Raw genomic sequence first — 25,750 nt, 5'->3', positions numbered from 1 at the left:
ACACACACAGATACACATAGACAGACACACACACAGACACATAGACACACACAGACATACATACAGATACACAGATACACATAGACAGACACAGACACATACACACACAGACACACACAGATATGCACACAGACACATACACAGATATACACACAGACACACACACACAGATACACATACAAAGACACATACACAGATACACATACACACAGACACATACACAGATACACACACAGACACATAGATACACATAGACACACATACAGATACACAAACAGACATTCACACATAGACACACAGACACATACACACATGCACATACACAGACACACACAGACACACACAGACACACACATGCAGACACATGCAGACACACACACACACAAACACATACATACACAGACACATACACACCCACACCCACACCTGCAGGTGAAGCCTTGTAGCCATGTAAGTAGGCACTGTGGGTCCTGTCAGACTATACCCATCTAGCAGTGACTGTCAAGGCATTGAGGGGCCCAAGGCGACACGTGATTTAGGGATTGTTCAGGCAATTCAACACTTGCTCAGTCATTTCTAGAGGTTCAAAAACTATAGCAACAGACTTGGTCCAAAGTGTCACCATAGCAGCTGTAGCACTGATGCCTGCCAAGCTGCGCCACTCTGGGCATTAGCACACAGAACCTGGCAGAACATGGCCAAGGGCACCACTGTTCATGCTCAGGTTTTTTATGACAATAAAACTCAGGAATAAAGAAAGCCATAAGGGAGAAACATTGCCTGCTGAGAGATGAAAACCTTCTGCTCTGTGAAGGACCACATTGAAAGGCTCTTGCTGTTGATGCCACGAGGGTCAGAAACTAAAGAATTCAGCATCCTTCCTGGGGGACACACCCAGGACTAAGTGGAAACTCAAAAGGTTTTGAAAGTCTGTCTGCTACTACTAAAGTCATTCTGGTTGCCTAGAAGAAAAGCAAGCATGTGTTCTGGAGTGTTTCTGGATGTTTAATATCATCCATGCTAAGTGGACAATCTTGTCCTATACCCACAAGGCTTCAGACAGCATCTTACTGAAACAGTCTGCTAAATCATTTCTGTGACACAATGGCGGCTGAATCACAAGTAAAGTTGTTCCTAACACACCATGTTTACTAATTCTTTTCAGGATCATGAAAATCTCCAGCCACAAAGTACAGATAATGATCCACAGTGAGTCTCCAAGTCCTAATTGTTTGTTCAGATGGCCAGGGAAGCTTGTTCCATATTAATCACCCTGGAGTCTCTGCCTATAATTGCTGTTAACAGCTCACCCTCAATCATAGTCTGCAGAATGGAAAATAAAAGACAAATATTTTAGGAATGATTTGAGTCTCTCTGGACCTTGCTATAGTACAGTGGTGGCCATTCACAATAAAGAGAATTAAGTGTGCTCTATGCGATATCTGGCCATGTCACTCAGCAAACCGGTGTCTCTCCTCATTTACATGTTTCCATTTCTTTTATCACCAATTACACAAACTTCACTTGTTACATTCGGTCATGCAGAGTCTCGCTCCAAACTGGTGGTCTTTAAGAATGGGTACTGTTATTGCGTTATCACAGCCATGGCTGTGTGCCCTAACCCGCCACTGCTCCTCACTTCACAGATACCTGCTCTTCTGTATCTTCTCCTAGAAATGCTGATGACCCCATGTCCTACCTACACAGAATCCAGACCCTCGAGGAGTCACTCTGTTCCCTTTGGGAACCCTTTCTAGGGTCATCTCCTACAATGGGACTGTCTCTAATTCTCTAGTCCCATTTTACCCAAAGCATCATTGCATGTATACCACAGTAAGTGTCCACCCCTTCCAGGAAAGCTGGTTAATACCTGTAGGAAGAGCTAAGGTTCGAGAAGTAAGGAGAGGAAGAGGAAAAGGAGGAAGAGGATCGAGGCAAGGGGGAGCCATGGATGACCACGCATGTAACTAGAGCAGTCCTGGTAACAACTTATCTAGGTTAGTTAATTGGGAAACATCTATAATTATGTGGATATATTGTTATTGAACATTACCAAATATATAAAGGCTTTGTTTAATATTTAAGCTTTAGAGTCTCATTTCTACCGGGCCTGTGTGGATGGTGAGATGGTCTGGGCAGCTTTGTGGAGACAGCGTGGAAGACTGGCAGAGCCATCTCCCACGCTGACATATCATGGGTGGCAGGGACTGTATCTCTGGCTGCTTGAGCTGAACAGTGGTGGTACCAATGTCTAGGCTAGTCTGGAACATGGCGGCTGATTAAGAAAAGCCAGATTGGCCGGGCGGTAGTGGCGCATGCCTTTAATCCCAGCACTTGGGAAGCAGAGGCAGGTGGATTTCTGAGTTTGAGGCCAGCCTGGTCTACAGAGTGAGTTCCAGGACAGCCAGGGCTACACAGAGAAACCCTATCTCAAACAAACAAACAAACAAAAAAAGCCAGATTGAATGCTGCAATTTAAAATTTAAAATATCCTCCGTAACAAATACCCATTAGCTCCTTGGCCCTTCCCTTCTTGGACAATTTCTTCTATTAATCACACCACAATGTCTTTGCTCAATGTGCCACCCATGTGTTTATTTTCTGATGATATCTATGATATCTGTATCCTTTCACCATGTGTGCTCATGCTGCCCCATCTCATACATCTGACTTACAAGCATCCATGTTTGTTGTCAACACACTACTCACGTGTGCTAAGAAAATGGAACCATGCTAGACGCTCCTCAACAGATGAGGGCAGAAACAGATGGCGTGGATGCACCATGGAACTGGGTTGACTACAAAGAAAGTCATGGCATTTTCATGAAAGGGGATGGAAGTGGAGGTTATTATGTTAAATGTAGTCCACCAGACTCAAAAGGACAAACACCACATGTTTTCATGTTGTCTCTCATGTGAGATCCTAGATTTTAAGACACACACACACACACACACACACACACACACACACACACACACACACACACGGAGGAGTAGAGATCATGAACTAGAAAGATGACCATGAGAGCAGAAAAAGCAATCTTATGAGGGGAGAGGGGTGGGTGGGAAAGGACCAGGCATGAAGAGCAGGCCTAAGGAACAGGACCCACAGAACAATGTGCCTATGAACATGCTGTAAGAAACTACAAAGTAAAGCCAAACACATCCATTTCCCTCCCAGATATGGCTGCTAACAAAAGCTGGCTGGAAGGAGAGACAGAAAGGAAAATGTGGGTGTGGGTGCAGTTCCAGGGAGTCCTGTGGGCTACTAATCTCTAGAGAAGCAGGAGAGTCACTTAAAGGCAACCTCCTCTCTTACCATTGCAGGGGCTGCTGGGTAATCAAGACTAGCTGAGCAAGCTAAGGACTTGCAACAGGTCTGGACTGTTGAGTCCTCATTTGAGGGACATGTAAATGGAGACTTCCTGCAAGTCCAATGTTAGCCATAGTAGAAAGAAATGTACAAGGAGTTCATTAACAGGGGCCATGTGGCCAGCTGCTTCCTAAAGGAGGACCTAGAAATTACTCAGCAGTCTCTGTGTGTGTGTGTCTTTTTCTGTCTCTCTCTGTCTCTCTCTCTGTCTCTCTCTGTCTCTCTCTGTCTCTCTCTCTCTCTCTCTCTCTCTTTCTCTCTCTGTGTGTGTATATATGAGTACAGTGTCCAAAGAGTCTAGAAGAGGGAGTCAGTCAGTAAAGAAGTTGAGTTGGACCCCCTGGAGCTGGAGTTATAGGTAGTTATGAGCCACATGATATGGGTGTTAGGAACCAAACTCAGGTCATCTGAAAGTACAGTATGCATTCTTAACCACTGAGCAATCTCTCCAGTCCTCATATTCTTAAAAAACTAACAATGATAATATACATATATTATCATTGCTAGTTTTTAACTATATATACATATATGTGCATATATACATATATGTGCATATATACATATATGTGTATATATACATGTACATATATACATGTATATATATAATGGTTATATACATACATACATACGTACATACATACATCCCCAAACCAAAGATATGCATGGAAGACCATGGAATTTAGATGGAATAAATTTCACCAAATATGTTGAATCAGGTCTATCTATACTTGGGTGCCTTCCAGCTTTATATAAGTAATATATTTCAAATTCCTCCACATGGTAAAATTGGCTACATTAACTAGCAAAGTGCCAGAAAAAAGTTTTTTTTTTTTCTCAGATAGGAAATTTGTTTCACTTCTGTAACGCACAGCTCAGCATCAAGATGTCTTTCCTCTGGACTGAACAGGATGAGTCTGTAAGGAAAGAAACAAGCAACGGCAAACTGTACACATCCTCTCTTATATGATGAAGAAACTGCAGAGGATGCCCCCTGCCTCTGAGGAAGTTTATATAGCACTGCCTGCCCCCCCCCCCCCCGCCAACTCCGTGGAGGAAGCTGTACACAGCACACCATGTGCGATGAGCAGAAAACTGTAGATGGCACCTCACACTTCTCTGCCCTCTGAGGAGAAAGCTTACACAGCACCATCTCCCCTCTGAGAAGGAAGCGCTACACAGCTTGCTCTTCTTCTGAGGCAGAAGCTGTGAATGGTACCTCACAGCCCGAAGGAGCTGTACAGGACACCTCTGCTCTTTGAGGAGAGTGTTTATATCACACCATATCTCATCTGAGGGAGAAGCTGTGCACAGTACACCACATGCTCTGAGGAGGGAGAAGGACAGGATAGCTCACTTCTCTTCTGTCTGAGGAAGAAGCCATGCATGCTTCTTCTCACTCCTCTTCCCTGAGGAAGAGACTGTACAGGACACCTCTGCTGTGGGAAGGAAGCCTACATAGCACATCCTCTCTGTGAAGGTGAAGGTGTCTAACATGTCTCCCTCCTCCTCTGAGGAGGAGGTAGCCTCTCTAGTCTGAGGAGGCAGCTGTGTACCTCACGATGTTCTGAGGCGGGAGATGACCATGCTACCATTCCCCCTGAGATAGAAAACTCTCAGGGGCGAGGGATCTTTTAATTTTCTGTCCTGTCACCAGTATCTGTGACCTAACTGAGAAAAGTGGAGCTGATATCTGTTATTTGGCTAAAAACCAGCATAGGAAATATTTTAAGAAGTGGAGAATCAAGATTGTCTCCCAGAAAGGACAATTACCTGGAGCTGCTCAAGCCTCACAGGTCAATTTCCAACTTCTGTGACAATGCCCACAGGGCATGTTGGAGATGGCCAGGAGACATATGGTAATGACCCTGGCTATGAGTCTAAAAGTCATTTACAATCTACCACCTGTACATACAATAGCAAAGCCTGGATGGCTGCACCAGCTGGCCCGGGCCATCTGTAAGAACGACCGTAAAATGTCACCAGTAAGAACGGATATAAACTATGGGGCTGGTTTTGGTGATATTTCCCTTCGGAGTGCATAGCATAAAATTCTTTAAGAAAGGAACCAGCAAACCCAAGGAAATCTAATGATATAAATTTATTGCTAAATTTTAGATTTGGATAGTAAAATTACCACATATAAAAACTGTGTTTTCATTGGGATTCTCAAGAGAACTCTAGTTCTGAGGGTCTGTGTAGCATCTGTATTATCCTGTCATGAACAAATACCAATGGTGAGACACTGGGCATGGGAGACAGAGGACAGAAGGGCACTGCCTATCAAGATCAGCATGAGGCTCCTCCCATGCCACTTACTGAACCTGTGTGGAATCCAGGCATGTAGGTTGTTAACCCATATTGGTTTGCAAACTACTTCTGAGTCACTAATGAATAACTCATCTCCTTTCTCCAGGAAACATGAATGTCTTCCCTCTGGACTTGCTCGATCCAGAGGAAAACCAAATCCGTGTCACACAAGCATCTGAGGAAGACTGGAGGGTTTTCCTGACACCCCTCTCTGAGCACAGTACACAAGACCATGCTGAACGCATTCCTTCCTGCTTCTGTGACTTCTTGGTGCTTTGAGGGGCATACAAGAAAGAGGGTCGAGGAGACAGAGCTTCAAGGAGCTAGCTCTATAATGGCTCCAGAGAGTTGTCAATCCATACTCCTCGGGATGGGCTTGACCCCTATCTAACTTCTGGCAAATGACCTGTGGTAACATGGGATCAGGGAGTCCACAATCGATCAGAAATACTGCCTGGCACAGACCCTGTTAATATCTTCTTGCTTGTTGCTTTGGGGGTCAAGCCACTGCATTTTAGACTAGACTATCTTTTAGAAAATACTAAGAACATTATATGGCCCAGAGTCTATGAGGGACCCTTCAGTCCACAGAAGCTGAGTCTAAAGGTGAGTTTGCAGCCCAGATGATGATGATGGTGGTGGTGAGTGGTGGGTGGTGGGTGGTGGTGGTGATGATGATGGTTTTTGAGACAGGGTCCTGATATATAACTCATGCAACTCAGTGCTTACATGATAACAAAGTTTATTGGAGAGAGAAGATGAGTTATTTATTAATGATTCAGACATAGTATGCAAAACAACCTGAGTAAACAAACTCCCTGCCTGGATTCCACACAGATTTAATAAATGGATGGAAAGAACCTAACAGGTTAATAGGTAGTGTTCCTCTGTCTTGCTGTCTCACTGGTGTGTGCTCATATTCAGTGTAATAAGGATGCTACATGGACTCTCAGAAGTATGGTACTGGACTCATGGCAGTCCTCCTGCCTCAGCCTCTCAAGTTCTGGGATTACAGGTCTATGCCACCATACTCTGCCATGACACAATGACTCTGACATCAGCTGTATAAAAGTCTCAAAGTCAACAGATCCAGCTAACCTGAGCTCTGATCTCTGACCCACAGAAACCAGAGATAATGGATGCTGTTGGTTTAAGCCATTGAGTGTTGGGGGCTCTTGTTACAGTATCAGTGACTGATTGACGGGGCTTTTATTTACACCATCTTTAGACAAAATGCTATTTGGGGCAGAATGTTGTCCAAGGGCTTTAAAAACAGCACTTTTCATTATCATTTTTAAACATGAAAGTCAAATTATTTACAAATATACAGGGCTTTTACAGAAAGTGTTACCTAAGGAAGAATCTTTTGCAGACATAAGTTTTCTTTCCTCTCTCTATCTATAAAACATATCTATATTTTGAACTGATCTAAGATGTTACAATTTTAATTATTTTTCACTTCCCCTATGGAGTTTAGGATATGTGTCATGTAGTGTTCCTCTCTCCTGCTGTCTCACTGGTGTGTGCTCATATTCAGTGTATAAGGGTGCTACACAGACCCTCAGAAGTATAGTACTAGACTCATGGCAGCCCAGTCAGCTGCTTTCTGGGTGAGCATGTTTGTTTTAAAGCAGTGTTTACTTATTAGTGGTTGTATAGTTTTCAAACTACAAATTAAAAGCTACTACTTTCCTGACATAGCTTAGTTAATAAGATAATTAATTCTAAGATAATTCTTCAAAAGGGGTGTCCTAAGAAATGACATGAATGTCTTTCTGTCTCTGAAACAGAACTCATGTGAGAAACATTAGCTCTTTGAGTCAGGAATAATATTTAGGGAAGAGATGAGGCAGTAAGAATAGAAAACACACTTTGTGAATGGGATCACTGGCACAGATACTTGGTCTTCCACATTCCGGGTGCACTGCTTATAGACCCACAGATACTTTATGTCTGGAAAACTGGGAAAACATGACTGAGTTTATTCTCTCTCACATAGACTTGAGACTCATATTTTTATGGAGATGTAGGCCTAGAGTCTCAACCCTAACCTCTCTGTGCCTGATGCCTGTTGGGAGGGAGATGGGTTTCCCAATGGAGTGACACAGGTTATGTCAACCACACTGGGCAGGCCTCATGCTTGGGCTTAAAAGGCCAAGGAAAAAATGGACCCCCATGTTTTTATGTGTGCTTTCTTTGTCTTGTGTTTTCCTGAGAGAGAGTGTGTATGAAGTTGAGTAGATGGGGTGGTGAGAGAGATTCGGGAGGAGATGAGTGGGGGAGGAATGCAATCAGATATATTGTATGAAAAAATTAATTAAAAAACTAGATTAAAAAATGACCCATGTGGAAATGCCATGTGCTGCCTGGGGACAGCAAACCTTTCCATATGCTGCAGCAGGGAAGCACTCAACCTTAACTCCAGTTCTCGGGCTTCTTTATGAGTTCTTTTAGATTCTTATTAAATTAATCATTATAGTATTAACCTAACCCTCTTAATAATTGCTAACTGCAGCCTAGGAAGCCTTGTTCTTTCCTACTTACTCCGTAACTACGAAGTTAAGACTTTCCCCTTCAAAGCACCTCCTTTTCTAAAAATGTTTACAACTTTGTCTGGTTAGGAGGTCCGGGTTAACACCTCCCACCAGATAGACAAGCAGGAATCCATGTGCACTCCCATGTTTCCTCCAGAAGCAGAAGGGATTCTGGGAATCTGTGCTTACAATGATGGCTGAGTGGGGAGAGTCACGTCAAGGGTCTCAGTTGTAGCCAGTGTTTCACATGGTAGAGACTCATGTTGGGCAAAATCATCTTTATCAAATGACTGTTGGTTATGATGGGATCCCAGGGTGGCCTTTCAAAAGGAGTCTCGGGGAAGAGGAGAGAAGCTGGCAGAGCATTGTTCTATGAACAGATACAGGGAACCAATCATAAGGGCACTCCTGTTCAGTGAGCACCTGACAGAATGTTTCTTCAGAACTTCTGAGGAACAAATACATAAGCCATTGCTTTGAAGAATTCTGGGGGCAGGACATGCTGGACCCTACAGTTGCTAGTGTGGTTATCCCACTGTTGTTAGTGTAGTGATCCCACTGTTGTTAGTGTAGTGATCCCACTGTTGTTAGTGTAGTGATCCCACTGTTGTTAGTGTAGTGATCCCACTGTTGTTAGTGTAGTGATCCCACTGTTGTTAGTGTAGTGATCCCACTGTTGTTAGTGTAGTGATCCCACTGTTGTTAGTGTAGTGATCCCACTGTTGTTAGTGTAGTGATCTCACTGTTGTTAGTGTAGTGATCCCACTGTTGTTAGTGTAGTGATCCCACTGTTGTTAGTGTAGTGATCCCACTGTTGTTAGTGTAGTGATCCCACTGTTGTTAGTGTAGTGATCCCACTGTTGTTAGTGTAGTGATCCCACTGTTGTTAGTGTAGTGATCCCACTGTTGTTAGTGTAGTGATCTCACTGTTGGTGATGTAATGATTATGCAATTCAAGACAACTTCAGCCTGGTGCTGCAAATCTAGAGCCCTTCAGGGACCCCTCTGCACTAATTCTAGCTTTGAAAGTTTCGGGGAATAGTGAAAGGAGCTGATATTGTCATGCTCTGTGCACGCCCTGCTCTGCTGCTCAAAGATCAAGGCAACCTGCTGAGGGCACATAAGATGGTGCCCAGGTGAAAACTCTCCCAAATAGACCCAGATGCCCAATTGTTCCAGTGAACTCAGAGAGAGAAAATGAACACTCTTTGATAGCAGACATTTAAAAAATTAAGATCAAGACAGAAAGAAATGCCCTTCTCATGCCAGGTCCACCATAGAGCCTCTCTGAGCAGAGACCTCTCAGGGGCTTCTACCCCATGGGAAACATAAGATTTTAGGGAACCTGAAGACTAGTGATCTGGAAGGGGCTGGGAAAAAGAATGAGATAGCCAGGGGTTGGATGTTTAGGCAGCTACTCAAACCCAGGGTCATATTTTAACAGAAAATTTCAGCAAGATCTTAGGGGGTAGGGGGCTCACAAAACACTAACGAAGAAAATATATAAAAGGAAAGCTTTCATTAGGCTCTGGCGTGGTCAGGGAGTGCAGGCAGAACCCACTGGCAGCTGCTTTTGGTTTTAGGGATAAAATGATCATTTCATCAGGAGATTGGCCATAAAAGCACAATGGATATCTCCAAGGAGACTCATCTCCCCAGACCATGCCAGGAAACAACTCTTAAAAGGAGTCATTGTGTTTCTTGCCAAGAAAATGTGTATGTCCTCTCCTCTACGTGGCAGTATGACTCATGAAAGAGGGTGTCCCAGGAATGCCAAGTGTCTCAGGGTTGGAGATCATGGGGAAGGTGCATTCAGGGAGCACTCTCAGAAGATAGAGGGTAGGGAATGATTCCTCTGCAGATGGGCAAGGGGCAGACTCACCGGCTCCACATTATAGGAAAACAGCGCATACTCTTTATCTGGGGATATTTCATATCTGATGGCTCTTAAGGATTCCTAAAGGAAAAAAAAAAAGAAAGAAAACAAAATTTACAAGTGTTACAACTTTGACTCCTGTAGAGACACTGGTACTGTTCTCAAAATCCTCTACTAAAAGAAGTAAAACAGTGAACCAGGAAATTAAGTATGGCTATAGCTTTTCTTAGTTAACCAATCAAAGTGTAGTAGTTAATAGATGCTTTTAAAAATTCTGTTTGTGATTTATTTGAAGTTTCAATAGAATGGTCCTTATTGTATATGCTGAAGCAAATCAATAGAGACAGAAAAAACAAGCATCATTTCCCTTAGTCTCTCAACGCTTAGTTGGCATCTTTTCTTTGTTATAGTTTGAAGTGTATGCTAAGCAGAGTTGTTACTAAAACAGAAGCAGTCTCTACACCCTGCTCCATAACTTGTCTTTTCCCTGTTGTGGGGATCCTCAGGAGTCAGTCCACAATGGGTATGCCAAATTCCTTTGTCCAAATGACTGTCACTGTGAATGTGTACATCAGCAACCTACCCTGCCCTCTGCCCTTGCACACACTCCAGCTCCAACCCCCTGCCCCTGAAAGTCCACATCATCTGCCTGGTGTCCAACACTCCATAGTGTGGCAGTGACCCCTTGAAGACTCCTGAGCCACGCCATTGAAGGGGATGCCAGGTTAGGTGTCTCTGTGTCTCTTCAGCTTCTTGTGCAACAAGACCTTAAGGAAACAATTGCAAGGAGTTTCTTTGCTTGGATTTTCCCTCTTTGTGCTGGCTGTATTACCTTCGTATGCCTTCATTCATGCCTTACTAAAGGCAGGGTGGCTCTCAGTGGCTGCATTCTAATACTCTCATCATGAATACCAAACTAGCACACACTGGGAACCCGGGACCTCGCTTCTCATGCCTTTGCATCCACATTTTCATTAACCGATCAAGATGTAGTATTCTGCATAACATGTTTCTGTTTCAAGATACCTTACTGGTTAGATACAGCTGAGCTATTAGCACTGAACTCTCCAGCAACACCATAATAGCACATGAAGCCAAGCCTGCAACCACATTTTCTCTACGAGGGACCCACACCACAGCCTTTCAGTTCTCAGGAGTGCTAGACCTGGGGAACCCTGTGAGTGCAAGATCACCCACAAATAATGTGGTAAAGAGTGCTCTTCAGTCCATAGGGAAAAAGCAGCTGTTCACAGTGTGAGAGCTGAGTGAGAAAGCAGAGTGTTTTGTGCTCTGTCTCAGCTGACTGCAGGACCAATGCAGGATAGCTCAACTGTGCTCCTGCCATGATAGAAATGCACCCAGTGTTCCGAGAATGCAATCCTGCTGAGCACAGTAAACCTTATCACACAGAGAATCTCAGACCTAAAAGCTGTGAACAGGGGAACGACCACACAGCCGCTCCCATCAGCTGTGACTAAGAGCAGCGCCACACACCAAAGTCTCAGCCCATGTTCCCGTGTGTCTCTGTGGATGTGGGCATGTAAGTGGTTTTGTTTTGTTTTGTTTTTTTTCGGGTAAGAATTTAAGGTGTAGAGAGATGATGAGTTCTGCTTGAATAAAAGTTCAACAGATTTTGATAAATCACCTTCCACAAAAGACATCTGTACCCCACTGTGGATATGTCAACACAGCTCACCCTCCTCTGAGGTAATTTGTAATGTGATCTTCCCTTATTTGACCATTGTAGGTGTAGGTTGGGCTTCTGTGTAGTTTTGTTACTAGGCACATTTATTCTTTGCTCCCTATGGTAGAGGTAATACTGCTCTTATCCTCACACAACTAACCAGCCAAATCTGCCTGAGTACTCTATGCTCTGATGTTCCTTCCCATGCTTGCCCCTGACCTCCTGCATCCACTCTAAATGCCTGCACCCAGCTCCTAAACTCCTGCATCTTACCTCACTACTCAGCCCAAATTGCTCTTTTACCAGTGCCCAGGGTGTTGTTTTAGTAAATGTCATAGTTCAGCCAGCTGTCACCATACTAGAAAACCTATCCTTCCTTTCTCTACACAGTACTATCTGCACTTGGCTTCACACACACACACACACACACACACACACACACAGACACATGCATGCACATGTGTATATACACACACTCACATACACATGCATGCACATGTGTGCACACACATGCATGCACATGTGTGCATACACACTCACACACATGCATGCATGCACACACACACACACACACACACACACACACACATTTACTCTTCCCACTTTGCTCCTAAGTCTTTTCTTGCTCTCTAGGGCTTCCCACATTCTCTGACTCCAAGCCGTGACGTGCAGGACTAACACTGAGATCTTCACTTTTCTAGAGAAAACCATTTTGTAAGAGACACCATTCAGTCTCAGGACTCTAAAAACCATGCACGTGCTGAGCACTCCTGTACACACACCCCCTGCTGAGGTATCTGAAGCCCAGATGCGGCTGTGAGCAGATGACCATTTCTCTGCATCTCTGCCTGGACATCTGGGTGTCATCTCTAGTCACCATTACAGCCAATCCCCCAGGCCTATGATCTCTCTCTCCAGCTTCTCTTGCTTCTTCCTCTCGGAAGTAACAGCTAGCAGTAGCTCAGCCAACACCCTCACCGCTGCCTCCCCTCTCTTCCTGCTGCCTCCTGTTCCGTCTCTCCTCCTTTGCTATGCTATACTCTCTTCTTTTTTCTATGTGTTCTATTCAGTTGCTCAGAATCCCCTGAGCTCCCTTGTTTCAGCTGCCACCCTCACCTGAGAAGAGGGCATTTCCTTGAGATCCAGCCCATCCCCTGGCTGGACTCCATCAGTAACCATTCTCTCCTTGTGGTCAGGGTGTTGCATCACTGAAATGTGTAACTATGTTTCCCTGCTGGAAATCCTCATCAGCTTCCCACCTCAGCAGAGGCCATTACTACCCAGGGCTCAGCCTGGTCCGGTCCTCCCCAATCCTCCTCCATAGCCTGCCCACCTCTCTTCCTCTATACGGTTTATTCCAACATTCCTTTCTCTACATTTTCCAGAGCAAACCAGCCATGCAGCCATGCAAGGTTTGGACTTCCTCTTTTCTCCCTGAATGTTTCGAGCTTTGTTTTCTTTAAGGCCGTCCTCTGTTTAAGTCCTTCAATGGCTAGAAGGTGGAGAAAGGATCTAACAGCCTTGCCGCTGCTGCACAAAGCACCCTTGATTGTTTCTGTGATGTAACCATTTTCTAGGATAGCGTCCACCCTGCCTATTGTCTCACACTGTTGTTCCTCAAGAGGAAGGCTGTTGTTCCAACTTTTAGTCTCCCTCAACAGGTGAGTTTGCATGCAGAGCTCACCTCCATTTTGCTACATTCATCTCTAATTATTCAATATGATGCATGTTCCATAGATATAAAATCAGATGATGTCTCAATGCCAATACATGTAAGTTGCTAATATACAGGGATTTTATGGATTTGGAAATCCTAACTTTATGTTTAGAAGTGTTGTTAAATTTGGGTTTTTGTCTAAAAACATAGATTCCTTGGAATTTTCTTCATAGTCATCTTTTCTATGAATAGATTCTTCTACTCTCTCTATGTTGTACTCAGTGGGTGCTGTCATTGTGAAGGAGGTGGGCATTGCTAGCTTGCTGGACTGTGAAGGTGAGACAGTCAGCCTTTGCCCCTTTGTTCAGTGGCTGCAGAGTCTCAGTCGGTGGTGTCATCTGCTTGCTCATTAGTACTTTACTCTGAGATTTTGTAGTGAGTGTGTGTTGGGTTTTTATGATGCCTTTCATCTACGTATAAGGGGATTTTGTTGTTTTGTTCTTTTTAGTCTGTCAATATGATAAATGATATTGTTTTCTCTTCAGATGGGAAGTCAACCTTATGCTCCCAGAATAAATTATACCCAGCCATGATGTATTATGTCCTGCGTATGCTTTTGAGCTTCATATACCCGTGTTATGTTGGAGATTTCTGCATCTGTGAGCACAAGGAAGATTGTTCTCTAGTAGTATATCGGTGAAGTTATCATCTCACAGTGCTGCTGGCTACAAAATGGGCTTGGAAAGCATTTTGTTCTTCATCCTCTGCTGTTTGTTCAGCCTTTCCCCCTTTTCTGTTGCTATAGCAAAAGATCTGAGGCAAAGCAGTTTACAGAGAGTAACAGTCAATTTGCTTCATAGTTCTACAATCTGGGAAGTCTGAGAAGCACAGGCATGTGGTGAGGTCTGTTTGCACCATGACACTGAGATAAAAGTAGGGATAGCACCTCAGGAGTCTCTTCCCTTGTTACAGAGCCACTCATTGTCATCATAGGATCCAAAGTCCCACTCCTATCTCCTCATCCACATAAAAATTTAGAAGCTGGTTTTCTGATACAGGAATTTGGGGGGACATATTCACAATGGAGTATAACTTCAAATAAAACTGATGCCTTATGCTTTCTATGTATAGTAGGAACAATTTCTTCAATTTGTGAGGGCCATTAGGGACTGTCCCAGTTACTTTTCCACTACTGTGATATAATACCATAATCAAGGAAACTTTGCAAAGAAAAACTTTATTTGGGCTTACAGTTTCAGAAGGTTAGAATTCATGAGCATCAATCATGTCAGGAAGCATGGCAGCAGACAGGCAGGCATAGTTCTGGAGCAATAGCTGAGAGTTTGTCTCGACTGTTAAGTTCTGCCAATACAGGGTAAGATAGTCCTTCATAAGTTCTGCTTCACTTAAGGTCTGTCAGATGGTTCTGGGCCAGAAGGCTGAAGACAGATGTTCCAACATTATAAGGAATATTGGGGACTGTTCAGGCAGTCAGATGTCTCTATAAATTGTATAAGTTGTGAAAGTTATGCCTTTATGCTTTCTACATATTCGGGTAATATTTAATTCCTTCTAAGATCTTGGATCGGGTTGAAGACTAGTTATAGTCTCATAAATTAAGTTGTTTAGCATTAAGAAAGATATTCCAGATTTGAAAGGATGATTTTCAGATGGTAATGCAACTAAAAATCAAACATAATTGAGATACAGAATTATAAATTTTTTAAGTTAGGATAGATGATAGAATACTTTATCTAAATTGCCAAATATGATGGGCTGGATGTTATAAATGTATATCATACCTTACAATTTATATAATTATTATAATTGTGTTCAATGTATATGTGAAAGAAAAGAGCCTTTTTAATTAAACACAAAAGGAGAAATGGAGCTGCTTGCATTCTATTAATTTGCACAAGAGGGTCTCCATGCAGCTTTTGGAAACCTGTCCCCAGTTGTTTGACTGGTAAATAAAGATGCCAGAGGCCAATATCTGGGGAGGAGAGAGAGGTAGGATTTCAGGATTCCCAGCCTTGAGACCATGAGGAGAAAGAGGAGGGAGGAGAGACACCATGCTTGAGGAGTGTGAGAGGCAGAGAGGCAGAGCTGCCATGTAAAGGGGCTGGGGAGCATGGTCTGAAGGGTTGCTCAATTGGGTAAGGAGCAGCCAAAAGGGAACATAGAAGTTAGTAAGTAGTAACTTGAAATTATCAGTGGGAGGAAGATTCTTACAACATGGAGGCTAGGCAGTTGCCCAATTATTGTCCTGAATAAGGTGTATTAAATATAAATGCTGTGTGTGTGTGTGTGTGTGTGTGTGTGTGTGTGTATGTGTGTGTCGTTTGGGAACATAAACCATTGAGGTGGGAAGAAACCTCACACTGGACATTATTAAAAATTTAATAGTACAGATTGTAAGTTCAGAAAGCCTGTGATTTACAACCATTTGCATCACTTTCTATGTGAAAGTTTGAGTATTTCTTAATTGCTCATACTTATGTAAAGAGGAAATAACATTTGTTCCCATTTGTGGCCAATGTGAACACTCAAAGGAGTAATAATGGGACCCAGACACGAGGATACAATGTTGCCATTGATCTGAGCATGATGTCTTTAGTGTGCTTTCAATATAGGTCAGCAGTTCTCTAACACCTGTGGAGGTTATGACCTCCACAGGTGTTACATATCAGATAGCCTACATATCAGATATTTGCACTATAATTCATAACAGTAGCAAAATTACAGTTACAAAGTAGTAATAAAATAGTTTGATGGTTGGGGGGGTCACCATAACATGAGCAACTATATTAAAGGGTCAAAACATTAGGAAGGTTAAGAACCACTGCAATAGGTAAAAAGGCACATGTTCCTATAAATATGGGGACTTCGTGGCTACCTCGGGTGTTCAGTCTTATATATGAGGTTGTGCTTTGAGTCAGAAATGTCTCCCAGAGGCTGTCTCTGTTTTGATTGCTTGTTCTCCAGCTTCAGGATATAGGACATGGTTGGAAGTTGGCCACTATGGGATGGCCTTTGGTGCCTTTTTCCAGTTCTACTGTTTTTTTGTTTTGTTTTGTTTTTCTTCTTGATCTACCATGACTTGGGATCCTCCTGCCACAAGCTCTCACCACTCCAAAGGGAGTGATATCTCCATGCCTTGTGTCATTATGGATTGAGCCCAAACAAACTTTTCTTAAATGCCTCTTTCAGATGTTTCCCATGATCTATAGGCAGTTAGTGGTTGATGAGGAAAGGAGAGACATTTTCTTTGGTGGTGTAGCCACTGGCAAGATGCTCATGCTCTTTCAGTTATCCTCTTATCCATAGTCCTGTAAACAACCCTAATGAAACTCCTTGGTTCATCAAAACAACAAAACCCCCAAAGCTTTGAAAATCAGCAGGGAATGAGTTGCTAAGAGGAGGGGATCAGCATGAGTCTGTGGAGGGGGTTGGGGGGGGGACAAAAGAGACAAGTGGAGCTGAATATGAGGAGGGCATGAAAACCTTTATTATATATAATTAATACATGTTAATAAAAACTTAGATGTTTGACTAAGGTTTTATCAGGGTTCTAATTAGCATAATATTAGAGTTTGATGCCAGTGTTCAGAGAACTGACCTTTTGATATCATCTTTAAAAGTTTTCAAATCTTTAACAAGATTTTATGATCTGTCTCATTCAAAGCTTTGCCCTATAGAAGTGATATAAATAGATGGAAAACTGTGTATAACAGTAGGATCTTTCTACCTGCCTGCAGAGAGTAGCAGGGGGGAAGTAAAACCTTTGCTGTTTTTAGAGCAATCTTTTTGTGAAACCCACAAAAAGATAAATAAAGTACGTCGTGATGAGGTTAGTAGTTTATTGAACACCCGTCAAACTCAAAGGGACAACTGCATTGTCCTCATCAATGAGGAAGGCAGACTTCTGAGCTTGTCTCTGCCTCCCTTTTCATCTAAAATCATCATTTGGAACCAGACAGACTCAAGGACTTTGGTCACTACAGTGAATGGCAGGAGAAACACAAGGTGCAGTATTCGATTAGCAGATTAGGAGGGAGGCTGACTGTCTACCACCAGAGCCTGTTCTGATAGCTTTGTCTGAGTCTTCCCTGACCTGGGGAATGCTTGGGCATCTGCTGCATCTGTATGGAGTTTTTAGGCTAACTTGTACATTCTGCAGCTTGTTTATTTCAGAGCAGATTTAGTGACCTTCAGGAATAAGCCTTAGCATATGATGGTGCCCCCTTGCACAACCAAGTCACAACCATAGTACTGCAGAAGGGAATCCTTATTAGAGGTGGATCATGACCTCAGTCCACTAAGATACACATGACCTCCATGTATCTGAAGTATGGCGTATAGCAAACCCATCATCTGAGGTTCTGCTTTCGGCATCATCTATTACCCAGGGACTGAAAATAGCAAATGGAAAGTTCCAGAAGTGACTCATTTGGAGTGGAGTGTCATGATGCATGACTTCAAATGCCATCTGCCTTGGGTATGACCTGTGCCTTTGCCCAGCAAATCCATACCATACAGTGCACACACTACAAACTCATTTGTCATTCAGGACAAGCCCCAGGAGCAGACTGACTGTCACAACACTACAGTGCTGAGGTTAAGCCATTCTTATCTCACACAATGATGATCTAAAAGCACAAAAGTAGCAAGGCTGGCAATCTGAGTGTGCCAAAGAGAGGCCTTAACAGGCTTCCCTTAAGAGAAAAAAAAAATGGAAAAAGAAACAAACCTCACACTACAATAAGAATGAATTCCCCACCTGAACTTGTGAAGAAGACAGCATATGCTAGCTTCACTGACTGCCATTCTCCAGTGCTCAGGAGCTAAGGTCATGGTGTTCTCACTGAGGGTGAAAGGGCATTGATCCTAGAATTTGGGCGGAACACATGGATGCAAGCACTAACTGAGCACCTTGGAGGGTGTCCTTTGGGACCAAGGCATTCCAGTCCAGTGTGGAATTAATCAAAGCTCTCTCAGCTCCAAGCTATCAGCTGTGAAACTTAGAAAAGAAAGCTTTTAGCTTCTTATTTTCTGATCTGTTTTGCTGAAGACATTACATCCTTCAGACACAGAGCTTGGAGGAATTAACCTGTAAGCCTTAGGACTGGCTTTTTTACTATTGGAAGGTGCTATGCAAACTGCCAAGGGAGAAAAGCAGTCAACAGCCTTGCCCAGCTGTAAAACCTCTGAAGTACAACAGTGACCACAATGACAAGACACTCCAAGTTGTGCAATAGTGGCCCTCACATGCAGGGAGCAGACAACAGCTATCTAATAGGATTTAATGGCTGTTCAACATAAGAAAAATGATACTTGGAACTTTAAACCCAACCATATAACTGTGACAACCAGAGAGGTCATAGATCCTTGGGGAGAACCTGTTAATGCCATTTTCTTAAATTAATATAATTCCTAACTGTATTCTAAATAGTTATTCTTATACCCACAGGAAGGTGTAGCTTTCATCCCTCATCAAAGAAACTTGTTGTTGTAGCAGATAGGGCTACCGTAGAGCTCTACATCTGGCCACATACGTGCCCAGCCCCAGTTTGTTCATCTATAATGTAACTCTTATGACTAAAGCTCAAGAAAGAGTGCAGAAGGCTGGGTAGAAAGATTGTAAGAGGTAGAGACCAGGACACCTTTTGTGTGATAGTGTCTGGTGTATATTATAGGGAGCACACGCTTATAAAATATAAACAATATGGTCACTCAAACAAGACATGGACAATGACAAACCAGCTGACATGTCAACATGGAAGAGAAAAAATGAAAAACTTCATGAGGCCCTATGCCTAGATGAACAACTACAGGCAACTAATCCTTGCTAGTAAGGCATCTGATTCCACGTGCTCATTCCTAAATACCTGTATATTGTATATATGGCAGCACCAAAGACAGATGATAAATAGATACAGAGATAGAGAGATACAGAGATAGATAGGTACATAGATAGATGATAGGTAGGTAGATAGGTAGATGAATGGATGAATGGATAGGTAGGTAGGTAGACAGGTAGATAGGTAGATGATAGATAGATAATAGACAGATAGATATATAGGTAGATAGATGATAGATCAATAGATAGATGGAGATAGATACAGAGATAGATCATAGATAGATGGATGGATGGATAGATAGATAGATAGATAGATAGATAGATAGATGGCACAGCACAAGAAGAGTTGACGGGTGGGGGGGGTAGAAACAATGCAAATATAGTACTCACATGTGCAATTCTAAAAAACAAACTAACAGACACATAAACAAAAGGAACCTATAATTGTCCTGGTTAGTTCTATGTCAACCTGACACAAGCTGGAGTTATATGAAAGGAGGTAATAAAACAGAATCATCATGTATTTTGGCTTGTGGGTTCCCTAAGAACTTTAGCTATGTGAGGCCATTTTGTGTGCAGCATTTAGAGCCCTTCTTGTCACGCTGTAGGCAGAGTTTAGAGTATAATGAACTTTCAACCCCTCACCCCAATAAGCTTGTGGCAGCATTTGTCTTGCGGTGGCCTAGTGTGATGGTTAGTTTGAATTGTCAATCTTGAGAGTCCCAGGAAAGGTTTGTCAGTACTAGGCTGGCTGGTCTGAGGGCATGTGGAGATTACCTCAACTGAGGTGGGAAGACCTACCACAGACTTGAACTGTCTGTGAGGCAGTCAGGAGTGGGAGCATCGTAGGGCTTCTCAGCCCCAACCCCATTCAAGGGGCAGAAACACTAGCACATGCCAGGTTCTGCTTTCTGTGAGAAAATGAACCATGGTCATCAGATCGTCCTACTTTTCAGAAGATGCCAGAAATCTGGATTTCAAGTTGAAATAAACCAGTCCTTAGCCAAGCAAAATATTTGAGGGACAGCACAAGCTGCCAGCTTCCGTGTGATAGCAAATTCAGGTTATTTTCCCTTCTAGGGTTTACTCCCATGCTAAACCAAACCGAGCCTCAGATCAGAGATTCCTGCAGGCTGCACTGGTCTGCCAGTGTCACCACATCCTCATCATGTGGGGGCCCAGGGCATGGGGAGGTGTGGGTAGGAGCAGCTGAAGATAATTGGGATCCAGGGTCTGGGGCCGACCCATTTCCCTCCAGTGATGATGTCTGTCAGAATCTCCATTGTTCCGAGCTACAACTGTGTCCTGGACTCGGGGACAGGATGGGTAAGAGGCTAAGGGCAAGGACTCAGTTCTACCAAACGTGTCACCTAGCTGGGCAGAGTGGACAGCAGTGCATGAAGCCCTGGGTAGAAATTAATTAAAGTGCACCAAGTGGCAATTACTATCCAGTGGTTCACTGGAGGAAGGAAACAGGAAGAGAGCGACCTCATGTTCTGATTCCCCGGAATCCTGCAGTTCCTCCTCAGGCTGCTGCTGCTCTGGTCTCCAAGCAGTTGCCTAATTACGCCCCTCTTGTGAAGAGTCAGGACTAATTAATTTGCAGAGATCAAGATAATATTCAAATCTGATGTCTAATAGTGATGCAAGGAGATGTAAGCTAGAGAAACAAAATGCTTTTTTATTCAAATGTTAATCTGGCGACTAAAATAAGTAATTAGCTCAAGTTAGCAGGGAAGCAAGGCATAGTGAGGAGGACAGATAGAAGCGTGGCACAGATGCCTTCTTGACAGCCGGCCTTCCCTTCCAAGAACATCCAAACACCATACAGCTCTTCATATTCATCGGAGGAGGGCAGCAATGTCTCGTCTCTTTGGAACGTGAGGTTCAAATTTTATGAACCAGACTAAAATTATTGAATAAATGCCACGAGACAGCAGCTGTGTAAATCGCATTAGGAAACAATACAGAGTTCTGCCAGCCAGCAAGACGGGCTGTTGCGTGGCTCATATTTAATTCCTGGCCCTTTGATGCAGTGATGGTGTCCTCCATCACTCACTGATGTGTAAGCATCCTGCTGTACTATTCCTTGGAATTTACAGAGCGTCATGAATCCTCTGTACATCACCCCAGTGCCTCTGGAGCTGCTGTCTAAGGGCTACATCCTAGTCCACTGTTTCCCTGTACTCGCCTCAGTGCCTGAGTCCCAGGTGTAAGGTGTAAGGCACCTTCAGGTTGTTGCCTAGTGAAAACTTCCCCAGGGTGGCGCCAAATGTACAATTGCTTTTATTGCTCTTGAAATGTGTTTCCAGGCTTCCTCCTAACTGTCTGGTGCAGCTTAAATGGCACGCAAGCCCTTGCACTGGTCTCACAAATAAAGGGGCTCAGAATGTGTATGCACATGGCAGAAGTCAGATGACGGATGCCATAGCCTCAGAGGCGTAGCTGCATGCCCTGAGCCTTGCCGCCCTCTAACCTGCTGCCAGAAGCTGAGACAACGCCTGCTGGGACCCCTGTCACTAAGACACACTCCCCTGTCTCTCTTACTACCTGGGAGTCAGAGTCCACCTGACTATGCTACAACTTCATGGTGTGAAAACACCTCTCCCTCAGGACCCTTTGAAGGCAGGAGCCCCTTGCCATCTCTTGGAGTGGAAGGTTCTCTCTTCCTCTCCTCTTCTCTCTCCCCCCCCCCCCTCAGAACACCACAGCACTGTATACACTGTTAATTCTCCACAATGATGCATTTTCCTGGAGGACAATGACCCTCTTGAACCTGGCACCTCTCATTTTCATTCCTAAAATCTAACAACACGATACCACAGCTGTCTCTCCTGAAACAGCCCTACAGAATCACCAGGATAGTGTATGAGGGTGAAGCCGGGGTTCTGTTCATGGCTATTCTCAGATTCCTTATCTGAGAGGAGTTAGAAGTCCAACTCATAAGCAAATAACAATCCAGCTGTAGAGAGTTAAGTATCAAGTGCTCAAGGTATCAAGGCCTCAGACCTTTCCATTTGAGAAGGTCTGTTCTGTTCTGGAAGTAGAGATGGTGTTAAGTTTCCTTAGGATTTGAGGGTCTGCAAAGCCTATTTAAGTCAGCAATATGTAATATGGCCACTTTAAGCACACTTCTATGAGGAAACAAGGGAGAGCCACAGGAGGACAAGGCAGGTGCAGAGATACAGTCTGCTGCTCAGCGGAGAAAAAACTGGTTAGACTTTCCAGACATGGGGTGACCAGCAGGCCTGCGTCAAACACCAGCAGAAGCAGGTGATCTCCTCACAGTGGCCCGCTTCTCAGGGTGAAAGGTGTATAATATACCAGAGATCTTTTTTGTTAACAGGAGAGTCTGCATAGAACAACAAGAGTGAAATAAAATGTTCCAGAATTCTTGAGACATCATGTGACTCATGTGAAAGTTACATTGGGTTCGATTTTTATCTGACTGTCTGTTGGTGTCACTAGCAAGGGGCTCCTCCTTGGCCTTCCTCTGTACAGTGGCAGCCCATGCCATATTAGGAAGAAGATTCTGCCATTGACTATTGCTGCCTGGACACCCAGAGTCTGTCATCTATTGATGCTGCCTGGACACTTGGATGACCCAATTCAGCACAGTGTTATTACCACGCTTCTGTGGCCTTGGCTGTCTTCTGGATCTTTCTGCTTAAATATCCTCATTCCTTTTATCTGCACCTTGAACACCGCCTAAGCTCTCCAGGCTGGATGAACATCTATCCATACACGGCTCATGTTTTGAAGCATGGTATGTGTGATCTTTCACATATCACCACAATGCCCCTGGCTCCTGAGACTCAGGACTGAGACAGACATCACAAGTAGTAGGGGTCCTGTAGTCCTCAAGCACAGTTCCATCGGGAAGGCAGATCCAAAGCCCAAGGTCATTAACCCATTGTGCCAAATTGGTCCTCCATATCTTTTATTCATACAGATGTTTCTAGGAAGCTGATCATCTCTCTTCTATCATCCTTAAATACTCATTTTTAAAACATCTGTTTGACTAAAAGATATGGAGTGTCCTGTTGTGTCACAGTGAGGACACACAGTGTCACAGTGAATAGCTGTGTTTTGCTCTCCTCCTCTGTGTTCCACACAGCGCCTCAGCTTATGCACTTAGGATGGGCCTTCACACCTTAACTAGCTTAATATAGTCAGTCATGCCCAGAAGTTGGTTTCCATGGTGATCTAAAATATTGTCAACCTGACAATATTTAGTCATCACAAGTCTGCCCCTTGTCAACTTGACAGCCATGTATATTACCTTCAAACTTTGCCTCTATAGACTCTTAGCCATCTCAAATGTGGAATGCATTTAGCCTGACTTCAGAAGTAAGTCTTTTAACAGTCTTGACACTGCTTAAAAGTCCAAGTTTCATCTGAGACTTAAGGGCGTGACCAACTGTATCCCTTCAATTTGGGGTAAATAAATTCCTTCCTTCCTTAAGCTTCGGGTACTAGATGTTTTGTTACAGCAAACATGACAAGCACTAATAATGACCATGTTAACACCGTTCATTAAATGATGCTATCAGGGAAGGATAAGGCATGATGCACTGAACGAACCCAAGCGCTCTCTCTCTCTCTCTCTCTCTCTCTCTCTCTCTCTCTCTCTCTGATAGAGTTTCTCTGTGTAGCTCTAGTTGTCCTGGTACTCCCTCTAGATCTGCCTCTGCCTCCTTCCAGAGTGCTGGAATTAAAGGCATACACCACCATTGTCTGGCTTCAGCCCAAGTTCTTATCAGTCACAAAGACTTGGCTTTTTCTTACAGGGTTGATACAGGGTCACATGTCCTCCCATCCAATTACCTCAAGCTAAGAAAGAGGCTAGAAGCAAAGGTATAACCAATCTGGTTTTAATTGGATGAGGAAAAAGAATGTGGTTAGTGAGATTGCAGAATATATTTTAAAATTCTGCTGACCACAGAACTCCCAGCTTGTTTTCTGTTTGTCCACTTGTCTTCTAGACTAATCTTAAAATCGCAATTGGTCTCACAGAGGCTTCAGGCTGCCTTTAGTAATTTAAACAACCTCAAGGTCTCTGGCCTCTGGAATTCAGTTAAGGATGGACCACCTATTGGTCAATAGAAGGAATTACAAGTTGGGCTATTCCTCCAGGGTTTGGTGGAGCTGTTTGAGAGGATAGTGGAACCTCTGGGAGGTGGGTGGGTCTTTGAGATTGGACCAGGATAGGGAGGTGGGTGGGTCTCTGAGATTGGACCAGGATAGGGAGGTGGGTGGGTCTCTGAGATTGGACCAGGATAGGGAGGTGGGTGGGTCTCTGAGATTGGACCAGGATAGGGAGGTGGGTGGGTCTCTGAGATTGGACCAGGATAGGGAGGTGGGTGGGTCTCTGAGATTGGACCAGGATAGGGAGGTGGGTGGGTCTCTGAGATTGGACCAGGATAGGGAGGTGGGTGGGTCTCTGAGATTGGACCAGGATAGGGAGGTGAGTGGGTGGGTCTCTGAGATTGGACCAGGATAGGGAGGTGGGTGGGTCTCTGAGATTGGACCTGGAGGGTTTGAGGCAGCAACAGATTAGCTTCCTAAACCACTGAGCTTTGACCTAGCAGCTGCTGTGGGATCCAGCTACCATGGGGCCTCCTGCTGCCAGGATTGACTGCAGCCTCCTCAGACTAGCAACATACATAAGCTTCCCCTCCCGTACGTTGCTCCTTGCCAGGGTTTTGGCCACAGAGATGAGAAGGGCAGAATGTGCCCATGCTCCATGTTTCCTTGGTCCACCTGCCTCACCTCTTAGGGAGATATACAGTGAGCAGGCATCTTATTCTTAGGTCTCACAAGAGCCTCCTGTGTTCTAGGATGGCAGGAGAAATTATTTTCAACTTGGAAATAAAGAAACAGAAGCACAAACACTTGAAAAAGTAAGCATGTGAGAAGACATTGAGCCAGATTTTGCATCTGAATTACAGTACAGGCAACAAAATGACATTTATTCAGTGTCTCTTTTTTAAAATCCTGTTTCTGGCAGCATTTAAATGTGGCATTGAGTGAAAAAAAAATAGCCATTGATCAGATTGCACATATTCAGTGTCCAATAAATGCTTGTAAATTAGTGCATTTGTGATACTTTAATACAATAAAGACTGGTAATTAGAATAAGCCAGTTAATGTGTGAGATGAAAAATTTCTGCACCTATGATGGATTCTGAAATTGTCTCACTAGTTTGCTGAGACAGGCACAGTTAAACTATGGCCCGTTAAAAACTGCTGATTTTTAAAGATTTATTTTTTTTTATGTGTATAGATGTTTGGCTTGCATGTATGTGTATATACCACATACGCCTCATGTCTGAAGCAGCCAGAAGAGGTCAATGGATGCCCTGGGACCAGAGTTACAGACAGTTGAGAACCACCACGTGAGTGCTGAGAACCTGGATTCTCTGGAAGAATATTCTGTGCTCTTAACCACTGAGCTAT

The 25,750-nt window shown here is 43.7% G+C and overlaps 1 protein-coding gene across 5 annotated transcripts in view; it reads right to left on the bottom strand.

Moving 5' to 3' along the window:
- Dpp6 (dipeptidyl peptidase like 6) overlaps positions 1–25,750 on the bottom strand; it is an 859,276-nt gene that overhangs the window by 221,797 nt on the left and 611,729 nt on the right. For all 5 annotated transcript variants that reach the window (XM_076913275.1, XM_034518902.2, XM_034518899.2 and 2 more), the window contains exon 5: positions 10,097–10,171. In XM_076913275.1, the coding sequence (XP_076769390.1) occupies positions 10,097–10,171 (75 nt within the window). The remainder of the gene's footprint in view (positions 1–10,096; positions 10,172–25,750) is intronic.

This window comes from Arvicanthis niloticus, chromosome 15 (genome assembly GCF_011762505.2).
Source record: "Arvicanthis niloticus isolate mArvNil1 chromosome 15, mArvNil1.pat.X, whole genome shotgun sequence".
Lineage (NCBI taxonomy): Eukaryota > Metazoa > Chordata > Mammalia > Rodentia > Muridae > Arvicanthis > Arvicanthis niloticus.
This window is presented reverse-complemented; position numbering and strand designations above follow the sequence as displayed.